The sequence below is a fragment of the Aspergillus tubingensis genome (assembly GCF_013340325.1).
Source record: "Aspergillus tubingensis WU-2223L DNA, scaffold_3, whole genome shotgun sequence".
In the NCBI taxonomy this organism is placed as follows: domain Eukaryota; kingdom Fungi; phylum Ascomycota; class Eurotiomycetes; order Eurotiales; family Aspergillaceae; genus Aspergillus; species Aspergillus tubingensis.
Window position 1 is genome coordinate 3,675,119 of NW_023336277.1, and position 13,437 is coordinate 3,688,555.

The following is a 13,437-nucleotide window of genomic DNA, read 5'->3' on the forward strand; positions in this document are numbered from 1 at the left end:
GATAGATGTGCACCATCTGATAGGTTTTTATCTGGGTCATTTGCATCCATCCTGCATCTATTTCCGATTTCCTTCTCTCTACTATAGTTTTTTAGACGCCCTGTTTTGTTCTGCATTCAATCATCTCCCTTCTTTATAATTGCAAATAATCAGCGATATACCTCTAATCGTCCATCATCGCGTCTAGCGGTGTTCGTGTATCATGTTGTCCCGTGTTGCTCTTCAGAAAAATGCCTTCGCTCGTCTGCGCCTTGCAAAGGGGCGCTCGGTGTTGCCTTCGCCTGCAACTCTGAGACTTCATTCCCAATCGAGTCGGCCCTCCGCTCTCACAAACACAGTTGCAAATGCTCCCCAGGAACGTCCTCGCCGGCCATCCTTCCAGTCGAGTCGAAGCCTCGCCACTGCCGCCGACCAGTCTGCCATTGACCAAGGGTCGTATGGATCTTTCGAATCGCCTGCGTATAACCCCGAGCAGTACTTCGATCACCACCTGTCCTCGTTTTTCTCTCCCCTCGCTCATGAATTTGATCCCTCGTCTTTGGTCATCGTGGATGATGCACTACAAACGAAACCGAAGGTATTGCGGAGAGTGAAGGGTCTTGGTGGTGATGAAGAAGAAATGCTGGCAAACTTCGACCTTTCACTGAGACTTCACCGCTACGATCGTGCTGCTATTCTTCTTTCCCGGCTTAGAGGATGCTACCCCCCAGCTTCCCCTAAGTACCTGGCCCTTCACAACCGCTACCTCGAGGGCATGGTCTCGCAGATGATCTTGACGAGGCAGCACAACCTTGTCTTGCCCATGCAGAAGTTCTTCGAGGTTGATTTGCCGGCCTCTGGCGTGGTTCCCGACGCGACGACCTATGCAGTGATGATTCGGATGGCCCTGCGGATGTTCCACGGTACCAAGCGTGATCGAGCAGTACGCAGATACTGGGAATTCGCCAAGAATGCATCTCTTGAAGAGGAAGTTCTGGCTGCTCCTGTTCTCTCCGAACTGGAAGTTGGTGAGCTATCAGAGGTGAGTTTGAGTCTACTATTTACATTTGATCATCTTTGCTGATAGCAGCGTCGAATAGATCTGTTCCTCCGATATCCAGCGCGTCTCAATGGGCAGCTTGGATAGCAATGCTGTTACCGAAGATCCCCTCGCGGATGCAGCCGATCTGCCGGAAGTCAAAGCCGTCGAACAGAAGGGTCTCGGTCTCTCTTCTTTGAGGGAATCGCTTTCGCTTTTTAACGGTCCTTCGAAGGTGTCCGCTCCCGCGGAAGGCGAGTACACAGATGCGGAGTCCCGAGAAATGTACAACATGTCCAGACAAAAACAGCTCGAAGCCAATTCTATCCAGGCGGCCCTCAACCGCTGGAGGCAAGAGACCATTGACCGACAGAAGGCCGGCCTTAATACTACTGGAAGCGAGAAGCGCCTGGGCAGTATTATCAACCAATGGCACACCGATCTTGTGTCCAGAATCGAGGCGGAGCTGAAGCTTGTGGAACAATCGGAGGCCAAGCCCCCTCGGACGTTGGAGGATACGGAGCGCTGCGAATACGGTGTCTTCTTGCGTTGTGTTGACTCGGACAAGCTGGCCGCGCTCACCATCCTGAGCGTTTTGTCTTCTTTTGGACGGGGAGGCATGGATTCAGGACTGAAGCTCGCTTCGATCGCTACTGGAATCGGCTCCGAACTTCATGATGAATTCCTCGCTGAGCTCACCCTCAAGAAAGAATCTGCAGCTGATGCCGCACGACTCAAGGCGGTTAAGCAAACCCTCTCCCTTCGCAAACAAAAGGATGGTCGGGCAAAGTGGCACACCATTGTCCGAAACCTGGAGCAGGATGACCCTGCTGTTGCTTGGTCAGCTCGTGTGAAGGCCAAGGTTGGAGCTGCCTTGATGAGTTTCCTCTTCGAAGTCGCCAAGGCCCCTGTGAAAATCGACAACCCCGAAACGAAGAAGCCTGAGATTTCCATGCAGCCTGCCTTCCAGCATGCTTATCAAATCAACTGGGGTAGACGTGCTGGTTTCATCCATTTGCACCCTGAAATCGTCAAGATAGTCACCAAAGAGCCTACGTCTGATCTCTTGGGTCGCCATTTGCCCATGTTGAGCAAGCCTAGGCCGTGGAAAGGTGTATCCGATGGTGGATACCACGTTTACAAGAGCAACCTGATTCGTACGACTCCCGGTGAGACATTGCAGCCCGCTTATGTCAAGGCAGCACTGGAGAATAATGGACTTGAGCAAATCCGCCAGGGACTGGATATTCTCGGTAACACCGGGTGGGTCATCAACGAAGATGTTTTCAAGGTTATGCTTGAAGCTTGGAACTCTGGAGAACCTGTCGCCGATCTCGCCCCGCTGGAGCCCGAATTGCCTCATCCTCCTAAACCATCCCCGGAGGAGGGCTACGAAGCCGAAAAGAAATGGGACAATGATATGCGTGAGATTGAAAACCGCAGAGCCGGTTTCCACTCCCAGCGTTGTTTCCAGAACTTCCAGATGGAGGTGGCCCGCGCGTACAGGAATGAGACCTTCTATCTGCCTCACAACTTGGACTTCCGTGGACGTGCCTATCCTCTCCCGCCTTATCTCAACCAGATGGGTGCAGACAATGCGAGAGGTCTGCTGCTCTTCAGCCAAGCCAAGCCGCTTGGAGAGAGTGGACTGAGGTGGCTGAAGGTTCAGATTGCTAACCTGTCTGGATTCGACAAGGCAAGTCTCTCTGAACGTGAGAAGTTCACCATGGATCATTTGGACGATGTGCTTGACTCTGCCAACAACGGTCTTCATGGCAGGCGTTGGTGGCTGAAAGCCGATGATCCGTGGCAATGTTTGGCTGCCTGCTGTGAGTTGAGGAACGCGCTCCAGCACCCGGATCCCACTCAATTCGCATCTCGCCTGCCCGTCCACCAGGATGGTTCGTGTAACGGATTGCAGCACTATGCAGCACTGGGTGGTGACAAGATCGGCGCTCAGCAAGTCAACCTTGAACCGTCTGATCGCCCGTCCGATGTGTATACTGGTGTCGCCGAATTCGTTAAGGAAGCCGTTGCTCGGGAAGCTGCGCAGGGCCACAGTGTGGCCAAATACTTGGACGGCAAGATTACCAGAAAGGTGGTGAAGCAAACCGTCATGACTAACGTATACGGTGTGACCTTCATGGGAGCCATGAAGCAGGTTCGCAAGCAACTTATCGATCACTACCCTGAACTCTCCCAGGATCAGAAACACCAGGGAGCCATCTACATTGCACGGAAGGTCTTCGAGGCGTTGGGCACCATGTTCAACGGTGCCCACGATATCCAGTACTGGCTGGGTGACTGCGCCAGTCGTATCACGCAGTCGCTGTCTCCGGAACAGATTGAGCAAATTGCCAAGGAGGCTATGAACCCCGAGGAAGCGAAGCAGATGGAGGATCCTACGAAGAAGTTCCGGTCTACCGTGATTTGGACTACTCCCCTTGGCTTGCCTGTTGTCCAGCCCTACCGGGTTCGCAAGGCTCGCCGTATCTACACTACACTCCAGGATTTGAGCATTGTTGATGGCAGCTCGGGCGACGTGGTCTCTAAGCGTAAGCAGCTGCAAGCCTTCCCCCCCAACTTCATCCACTCTCTCGATGCCACCCACATGATGCTGTCTGCGATCGCATGCCACCGCGCCGGGCTTCAGTTCTCCGCCGTTCACGATTCTTTCTGGACTCACGCCTGTGACATCGACTCGATGAACCAGCTGCTTCGTGAGGCGTTCGTGCGTATGCACTCGGACGACGTGGTCAAGAGGTTGGCTGCAGAGTTCGAGGTCCGGTACAGCAAGAATCTCTTCCTTGCCAAGGTGGACGCCAGCAGTGCCCTGGGACAAAGGATCAAGGCCCTGCGGAAGGGATCGAAGGCTTCTCAGAAGGCCCTCAAGGTTCAGGAGCTGCTGGAGGAACACAAGCGACAGAAGCTCTTGCAGGCGGAGGACCCGGAGCTCCAGGCTCAGGGACGTGCCATGGTGACCCCGGCCAGCATTTTCGAGCAATTCGGAAGCGACGAGGATCTGGCGATCGCCAGTTCTCTGGGAGAGACAGCGGTCGGCCACGTGCCGGAGGACCTGGCGGCAGCGGAGCGCAAGATCTCCGGTATGGAGGCTGATCCTACCGATCCGGCCATCGAGACCCTGTTCCAGGGCTTCGACAACGTGCTCGGAGCGAAGGCGGATCCCCACGAGGAGATGCCTACGGAAGAGTCGGCACCGACCAAGCGCAAGCAAGCCAAAAAATCGTATGTGCATGTTTGGCTGCCGTTGCGGTTCCGTGCCGTCCCGACCAAGGGTACATGGGACGTGACGCGGATCCGCGACAGCAAGTACTTCTTCTGTTAAGGCGGGAACGCCCTGGAACGCTCGGGCGCATTTGCCTAGGCCGGGGTCAGTTCGCGCGGGCCACGGCTGTCTCTGCTTATGGCGCTCTGGTATGGAGCTTGGTCTCGGTAGGACCGTGTCCTGACCTGATCCTTCTCCGGATGTCGTCGCCTCTTGTACATTTATTGACCTTCTGGTGATCTCACATTTTTGGGGTTCTACAATACGTTCACCCGGTTGGGATCTCCCTCACTTTTCTTTTTAATACCTGATTATGGTTGTTTCTTTCTAGCATGGTTATACTGCATGGGATTGGGATGCATGAATGAATGTGTACAGTGTTGTTTCAAGTTGTTTGATATCATTGTGTTGGCATAAAAAATGGGAACTGGTGTATATAGTCGGGATGGAATTTATTGACCACATTGTATATATGAACTATAATGCACAAAAGTGAAAGTGAATGACCTTGTGAGCAGCGTAAAACCTCCCATTGGACGTGACCCGCACGAGGGTCGGAGATAAGCTGACGTGCAGGGCGTAGAATGAATTGCCTTCATTGGGAGCGAACCCTGCATGGGCCGAAAGTCTGGAGAGAGTTTTTTAGTCGGGTTGATTGAGGAGTGCGGAGAGCCAACGACTGCCGGTTGCTTGCCAGCTTCTCTCTCTCTCTTACCCCCTCCTCTCCATCTATCCGATGAGCCTTGTCATTGGCTCAAGGACAGCATGGCTCATAAATGCATGCAGGAGAACCGACCACCGTGTCTGGTCAGTCCGCGTGGGATTGCATGATGGGCAACGATGGCATTGACCTGACGATCCGGAGAGAGCCCCGACTTGGTGGCCCTCCGTCTGCTGCTTCCCCGCCTTTTTCCCCTGCAATTCTGCATCCCCATCCATCCTTCTTTTTATTATTCCTTTTGCCTCGTTAGGCTGTGCTCATTTCCCCCCTCCCCCTCCTTCTCTCCTCGTCAGCTATTCATCAACAGCATGCGGTGAGGGTCTGCTATTAACTGCCATCCGTGTTCACTGTTTGATGGTCTGACCCGACCGTGGTGAGAGAAGAAGAAGAGATCCGGGTCAGGTCTTTCTCGTGGGTTCTTCACCTTCCCCGGACCTGCCCACCGAACTAAAACCAAACCACCTCCCCCCAAACTGGTTAGTTGCTAGCCTGTCTTTCCTTAGTTTCTGCTCGGCCTGGTCGCTTCTCCGGCTGACAGTCTCCTCTTCTGCTGCTGCCTTCTAGGTCCCTGTTTTTTAGTCCGTGTTTTAGTTGCCCCGCAGACTGAAATCGGCAATGCCGTGGAGTTGATCGCTTCTTACTTTCCTTGCGACCGCTTCTCTGCTTCCTCGACTTTCCCTCCTGCCTCTGCCCTCCTGGTCGTGAAATCGTCTGCCTCTCGTCCAGGGTCCGTCGCTCCAAGTGCCGCCTTAATTTCCTCTCCCGCTAGCGTAGTGCCCTTTCACGCTTGGGGCCTTACGGCCCTTCCATTCGCCAGCGGTCTGACTACCTCATACCCCGACGACCGGGGTCTTCATGACCCGCTGGGTTGACTGTTCCGCCCGGTGAGGATGTCAACCCCCTCGATTCCTCAATTCCCCAGTCCATTCTCTCCTTTCTCTTCCGGATCGCAGTCGACGGGGATGGCGCCGTCTCAGACTGTCGGGTTGGATACGCTCGCCGAGGGCTCGCAGTACGTCTTGGAACAATTGCAGCTGTCGCGAGACGCTGCGGGAACTGGTGCCGGCGACGGCGCGACCTCCACTTCCTTGCGAAATTCCCTGTCGCATGCGAAAGATCAACCACTTTTCGACGACGAGAGAAACCAGAGCGCTGGTTCCGGTTTCAAGAACACTCTGCAAAGAGATCCCCTCGTGGAGGCTCGCTCTGCCATTCGCAAAAACTCCTCGTCGGCTCCAGTCCGCCGCCGAATCAGCCGTGCGTGTGACCAGTGTAACCAACTCCGAACGAAATGCGACGGGCAGCATCCGTGCGCTCATTGCATTGGTAGGCTTCCGCTCTTTTCTCCGATGCCGGCGACAGGCTGGGCGCTTGACTGACATGCTGCAGAATTTGGATTGACCTGCGAGTATGCGCGAGAACGCAAGAAGCGCGGCAAAGCGTCGAAGAAGGACCTGGCAGCGGCAGCGGCGGCGGCCACTCATGGGTCAAATGGTCATTCAGGGCAGGCCAACGCGTCGCTGATGGCTGAGCGGACGTCTGAAGACAGCCGGCCAGCGCAAGATGTCAACGGTCGATACGACTCGACCTTTGAGAGCCACCATATCAGCTCGCAGCCCTCGCATATGCAGCATGCGAACAATGCCGGTATATCCGGTCTGCATGACTCCCAGACGGCGCCGTCGCATTCGCAGCCATCGCTAGGAACGACCATCGATGCGATGCATTTAAGCCATTTTAATACGCTGAATGATTCTGGTCGCCCGGCCATGTCCATGTCCGACCTTCGATCGTTACCCCCGTCCGCCTTACCACCTCAAGGCCTGAGTTCCGGGTACAACGCGAGCGCATTCGCTTTAGTCAATCCGCAGGAACCGGGCTCACCAGCTAACCAGTTTCGCTTGGGAAGCTCAGCGGAAAACCCAACCGCACCGTTCCTCGGTCTCTCGCCTCCAGGGCAATCGCCTGGATGGCTCCCTCTTCCTTCGCCATCTCCTGCCAACTTTCCTTCTTTCAGCCTGCATCCGTTTTCCAGCACTTTACGATACCCTGTTTTGCAGCCGGTTCTGCCACATATCGCCTCCATTATTCCGCAGTCACTAGCGTGTGACCTTTTGGATGTTTACTTTCATAGCTCCTCCCCTTCCCATCTGTCTCCGTCGTCCCCATACGTTGTGGGCTACATCTTCCGCAAACAGTCTTTCCTTCACCCGACGAAACCCCGAATATGCAGTGCCGGTCTCCTGGCGAGTATGCTCTGGGTAGCCGCGCAGACCAGTGAAGCCCCTTTCTTGACATCGCCGCCCTCGGCTCGGGGCCGTGTATGCCAGAAACTGCTGGAATTGACGATCGGTTTGCTCCGACCGTTGGTTCATGGCCCTGCTACCGGCGAAGCGTCCCCCAACTATGCGGCGAACATGGTTATTAATGGCGTCGCTCTGGGCGGATTCGGAGTTTCCATGGATCAGCTGGGCGCGCAAAGTAGCGCCACCGGGGCCGTGGATGATGTGGCGACCTATGTGCATCTTGCGACGGTGGTGTCCGCCAGCGAGTACAAGGCGGCCAGCATGCGCTGGTGGACTGCGGCGTGGTCTCTAGCGCGCGAGCTGAAGCTAGGCCGTGAGCTGCCACCCAATGTCTCTCACGCACGACAAGATGGAGAGCGAGATGGGGATGGTGAGGCAGATAGGCGGCATCCTCCAACTCTTATTACATCGCTAGGCCATGGACCGGGAAGCTCCGGCATCAATGTCACCGAAGAGGAGCGGGAAGAGCGCCGGCGCCTGTGGTGGCTCTTATATGCGACAGATCGGCACCTGGCGCTGTGTTACAATCGCCCCCTCACGCTGCTGGACAAGGAATGTGGCGGGCTGTTGCAGCCGATGAACGATGATCTGTGGCAGGTCGGCGACTTTGCGGCGGCTGCCTACCGCCAGGTCGGACCACCCGTCGAGTGCACGGGTCACAGCATGTATGGATACTTCCTGCCGCTGATGACGATTCTTGGAGGGATCGTCGATCTGCACCACGCCGAGAACCATCCGCGCTTTGGCCTGGCGTTTCGCAATAGTCCGGAATGGGAGCGTCAGGTCCAGGACGTTACGCGGCAGCTGGACACATACGGGCGCAGCTTGAAAGAGTTCGAGGCTCGCTACACCAGCAACCTGACTCTGGGAACTGCAGATAATGAACCTGCCGTGGAAGGTGCCCATTTGGACCACACGAGTCCTTCAGGCCGTTCCAGTAGCACCGTGGGATCACGGGTGAGCGGGTCCATCATGCACACGAGGATGGTCGTCGCCTACGGGACGCATATCATGCATGTCCTGCATATTCTGCTCGCGGGCAAGTGGGACCCAGTCAACTTGTTGGAAGACCACGATCTGTGGATCTCCTCGGAGTCGTTTGTGTCGGCCATGAGCCACGCGGTCGGTGCGGCGGAAGCAGCAGCAGAAATTTTGGAACATGATCCAGATCTCAGCTTCATGCCGTTCTTCTTCGGGATTTACCTGCTACAAGGCAGCTTCTTGCTGCTACTGGCGGCGGACAAGCTGCAGGGCGATGCCAGTCCAAGTGTTGTGCGGGCATGCGAGACGATCGTGCGGGCGCATGAGGCGTGCGTTGTGACCTTGAACACAGAGTACCAGGTAGGCCTTTTGTTTATTCCCTTGTTAGTATTGATAACTAATGCTATGTAGCGAACATTCCGCAAGGTCATGCGATCGGCGCTGGCGCAGGTTCGAGGACGCATCCCGGAGGACTTTGGCGAGCAGCAGCAGCGCCGACGCGAAGTGCTTGCGCTATACCGCTGGAGCGGCGACGGCAGTGGGCTAGCACTGTAGTTTCGCGGTGATACAGCTGACGATGAGATGTGATTTATGGCGTGCATTGACCGGTCAATGGCTTACATTCTACCTGATACTATTGGATTCGCTGTCTATTCCGGGCTTATGCTGGCTTCATTGTCAAGGGGATGGCATGGCGAATGGAAGATATGCTTACTTCGTGTTGATATGGATTCGTACATATACTTGGTGATATATGTGGATATTTGTGGCATGTACACTATGCGTGATGCTGATTTTGATACTGATACTGATACTGATACTTTGATACCTGGTCAATCTAATTGCTTTCCAATGATTTGTTGTGCAACAGCCGAGGTATGACGACATGGCTGAGATAAGCTGCCGATAAGCATGCATCGGAGAGCACCAAAACCTTCATACAAACAACCACCTCAACCATCGCAATGACAATAGCATAGTAACCCCCATAAACATGGCCTCAGTAACACGCACCCTTCGCACCCTTCACCCCTATTCTTCCCTCCGACCCCCACCCAAATGTACATATAGATATACCCCAAAACGCCACCTCGGCATCCCCCCCGCCTACCTCCTGGACGACTACATTCCCCGCTACCAACTCCTCTCCTCCGTCGATGCCTCCAAAAAGCGTTCCCTGGCCTACGCTCACCTGCAGAACTGCAACCTCTGTCCGCGCCGATGCGGCGTAAACCGCTTCCACGAGACAGGGATGTGTCTGATCGGCGCCGAAACCGCAAAAGTGAATACCATCGCCCCGCATCACGGCGAAGAACCCTGCATCCAGGGGTTTCATGGCTCGGGGAGTGTGTTTTTCTCTGGCTGTAATATGCGGTGTGTGTTTTGTCAGAATCATGTAGGCTTCCCCCTTCCCCTTGATATAACTCAAGTTTTGTGGGTAGGGCGTGTGGTGTTGATGATGATAATGGAAATGTGTAGGATATAGCACACAAAAAAGCCGGACACGATCTCACGCCCACCGAGCTAGCAGAGTGGTACATGAAGCTCCAAACAGTCGGACACGTACACAACATCAACCTAGTAACACCGGAACACGTCGTCCCACAAGTCGTTCTCTCGATCCTCGATGCGCGAGACATGGGACTGAAGATCCCCATCGTGTACAACACGTCCAGCTTCGACTCCCTCGACTCACTACATCTCCTAGATGGATTAGTGGATATCTACCTCCCCGACTTCAAAGTCTGGAAGGGAAGTACCGCGAAGCGATTACTTAAAGCGGAGGAGTATGTCGAGACCGCGAAAGAGAGTATCAAGGAGATGCATCGGCAGGTAGGGGATTTGAGTTTCACGTCTGATGGGATTGCGAAGAAGGGGGTGTTGTTGAGACATTTGGTGATGCCGGGTTTGGAGGATGAGGGGAGGGAGATTGTAAGGTGGTTGGCGGAGAATGTCTCCAGGGATTTGTATGTTCATGTTATGGAGCAGTATAGGCCTGATGCGTATGTGGGGAGGAGGAAGAGGGGAAGGGGTGCAGATGGAGATGGGGAGGGAGAGGTCAGGTATAAGGAGATTAATCGGGCTGTGAGGGAGGAGGAATGGAGTGGTGTTAGAGAGGCGGCGGTGCAGGCTGGGTTGTGGAGGTTTTGTGAGGTTAATGAGATGGGGGGGTTTCATCTTTAGGAGGGTTGATTGATGTTGATTTAGATGTGGAGTATTGTTGTGGTCTATGTATCAAAGTAGGCCGCAGTCCCGCAACTCTGTACTACTAACTGCTACAAGTTATATCACCATGATCTCGCTACCAGAACAGATTACCAGCTGAACTTCTCATTATAATGAATGCTGCACCACCAAGCTTCATCCATCCAGCTGAAACACATACTACCAACAGCATCATCAAAATGTCCACCCACCCCTCTCTCCCAAACGTCCACCACCCTAGCCCTAACTACTCAATACCCACCCCGTCCATATCGCGGAATCCAAGACTGCAAACGAGCCGTCCTATCCCTCTACGACCACATCTACCCTCACCCAGACAACACCACGAGCCAATACCTCTCCTACAACAATATCACCCCAGCCTCGTTCCACACTCCCTCCGCCGATTCCGCCACCGCCTAGAAAGACACGTCCGATTCACCTACTTCCCGGATATCTTCACCGTCCTCATCAAAGTCCAAACACCCATGACAAAAGAAAACTCTGACTGATTCTCAATCAAGATACTAATGTCAGTCTGAACATCATGGGAGTCGATCTTGATGAGCGCGAGGTACCGTTTAATCCTGTCATATACACGTCGGCAACGGGATCGCAGAAAGAGGCAGATTCCACTCATAAGAACGGGCTGTTAAGGACTACTGATGAGATGAATTGGCCTAATTGGGTTATTGAATGTGGAATATCAGACTCAGAGTCACTATCCCGATTGCATCAAGATGTGAATTGGTGGATTGGGTGCTCTGGGGGGACAGGTACTGTTGGTTTTGGTATTCGTGGTGTCGAGTCATGAGAGGACACTTACGGTTGAGAAGGACTTTCCACAGCAGCTTAGGCAGGTAGTGGTGGTCCGGTTACAAGGGCTTAGGGCTGCGGAAGGTAGGATGCCGCAGCTTGTTTCGAGGACTGTTGTTGATTTGAAGGTAAATCCACCTGCTGTGGAAAGGGCCGCCGGTGGTTCCCTTGAGTTTGAGAGAATGATTGGAAGACAGCCTGTTGGACCGGGTGAGTATGATGTCTTGTTTGGCGTTGCGGATCTGATTGAGATAGGGGGAGATGGTTTTCTGTGGTATTTCGTAAGATGAATGCCAGGTGAGATAGGAAGTTGTGGGGAAGATTGACTTCGGTCTGAGGGATGGGTTTACTATAATCTCATTCACCTCTCACTTGGAACCCACATTTACTTCTCACCTCCTTTCTAAGAATGTGTTGGACCACCTCGTCGCCGCGCTGTCTACTATCTTCTTTGCCACTACCTTTGCTGTTTCGCTTGTCACCAGTCGTCTGCTGCTGCGCTTGCTACGTTGTTGTCGTTTGCTATACCGTTGTCTGATAAGCCGTTATCGTCTGCTACGCGTCTTTTTCTTGTCCTGTCTCTTCCACTACATCTGCCGCGACGCCTCCCGCGGTGCTGTCTAACAGCTTTCCTGTTGCCTCGTCCTGCCTGGCGATTACGTTCGAACTTATCGAGTACAAGCGTTGTCCGAGCATACCTCACTTGCTATTTCGTCATCTACTAGTACCGGCCACCAAGGTAAGTCCCGAAAGCTTAAAGTATGCAATGCTTATGTCACTGACAAACTCGCTAATCATACTTAAGATGCTGTCCCGCTCTATGACAGACCGAGAGGATGACAGAAGTGACAGAAATAATGCCAGCTCCATCGACGAGCATGTCCTTGACGTACAATCTTCCCGACTCCGCTTCACTTGCGTTGACGGAATTATACCCCTCCCGAACCTATCGAGGAATCAATGATCTCAATCAGGCCATTATGGCCGTTTGGGACCGGCTGAGACAGCGGGACGCAGACCAATTTCTTTCTTTCAAGCACATATCGCCAAGCTCATTTCTTTACCTGGAGAACAACCGTAATAGGTTGTGTAACCTTGTCCGACTTACCTACTATCCGGATATTCAGACTATGATCGTCAAAGTCCCGCTGGCGCCACCCGAGAAGGCGCATCAGTTAATTTCAAGTAAGACATTTTCCATCTTGGATAACATGGGGATCGACTGGGATCAGCAAATGCCCACAGGTTCCGCCACACACACTGCGGCCTCGCGCTCCCAGAAACAAGGCGACTTCTCGTCTAGAAATAGCACTTTGAGACCCAACGAAGATAGTGACTGGCCCCACTGGATCATTGAAGCTGGCCTGTCTGAATCACTCCGTCGGCTGCGTCAAGACATAAATTGGTGGATCGGAAACTCCGGTGGACAAGTCCTCTTGGCCTTGCTAGTTAGAGTTGACCGCGCGGCGAAGAAAATTACGATAGAGAAGTACTTCCCGCAGATCAGACAAGGACCCAGCACTCGAGCCCAAACCGCCGGCGTCTATGTGAAGCGACTCGTGACCATTACTGTGATAGACATGAGGACAACTCCCCCTTCTGTCCAAGGCGGCCCATTAGTGCTGGACTTCGATCGTTTGGTCGGTCGTCCGGCTGTTGCCCTTGAAATGAACGTCATTTTCGACAATGCGCGATTGGTTCAGATGGGTCGTCTTGTTTTTATGGGGATACCATAAGTTGTTTGGGGGGTGATAAGATATTGAATATTGCTTTCCTCACTTTCGGGCCATTCTCATTCATAAGGATGTACATCCCAGTTCTCAGATAGCCCAACGCATTCCCATATTTATATTGCAAGAAATCCATAACTACAAAGATTAATGGGGGGGTTTCATCTTTAGTTTGGGATGTATATTGTTGTAGTGGTAGTGGTATGTATCTAAGTGAATCGTCTAGGATAAGTGAATAGATGTTACAGTCTTTCAATTCATTGCAGTGCTGTCACATGATCATGTGTTCCTTCCTATTCTGTATGGTTAGACTTAAGACATCTCTAGTACACTAGTATATAGACGGTCCCTCCACTTCCTCTACCTCTACAATC

At 53.4% G+C, this 13,437-nt stretch overlaps 4 protein-coding genes across 4 annotated transcripts; all 4 read left to right on the forward strand.

The window, feature by feature from the left end:
- Positions 1–202: 202 nt before the first annotated feature.
- Positions 203–4,364, forward strand: AtWU_02358 (DNA-directed RNA polymerase; the record flags this gene model as incomplete). Its single annotated transcript, XM_035497472.1, has 2 exons — positions 203–1,021; positions 1,080–4,364. The coding sequence occupies 2 exons, from the start codon at positions 203–205 to the stop codon at positions 4,362–4,364; spliced, it is 4,104 nt and encodes a 1,367-aa protein (XP_035353365.1).
- Positions 4,365–5,915: 1,551 nt separating this feature from the next.
- Positions 5,916–8,867, forward strand: xlnR (putative C6 transcription factor; the record flags this gene model as incomplete). The annotated part of the gene is made up of 3 exons (XM_035497473.1): positions 5,916–6,351; positions 6,415–8,672; positions 8,724–8,867. The coding sequence occupies 3 exons, from the start codon at positions 5,916–5,918 to the stop codon at positions 8,865–8,867; spliced, it is 2,838 nt and encodes a 945-aa protein (XP_035353366.1).
- A 439-nt stretch (positions 8,868–9,306) lies between these two features.
- Positions 9,307–10,496, forward strand: AtWU_02360 (putative pyruvate formate lyase activating enzyme; the record flags this gene model as incomplete). The annotated part of the gene is made up of 2 exons (XM_035497474.1): positions 9,307–9,708; positions 9,792–10,496. 2 exons carry the CDS (start codon positions 9,307–9,309, stop codon positions 10,494–10,496), a joined length of 1,107 nt encoding a protein of 368 aa, XP_035353367.1.
- A 1,694-nt stretch (positions 10,497–12,190) lies between these two features.
- On the forward strand, positions 12,191–13,069 carry AtWU_02361 (uncharacterized protein; the record flags this gene model as incomplete). Its single annotated transcript, XM_035497475.1, has 1 exon — positions 12,191–13,069. One exon carries the CDS (start codon positions 12,191–12,193, stop codon positions 13,067–13,069), a length of 879 nt encoding a protein of 292 aa, XP_035353368.1.
- Between the last annotated feature and the right edge of the window lie 368 nt (positions 13,070–13,437).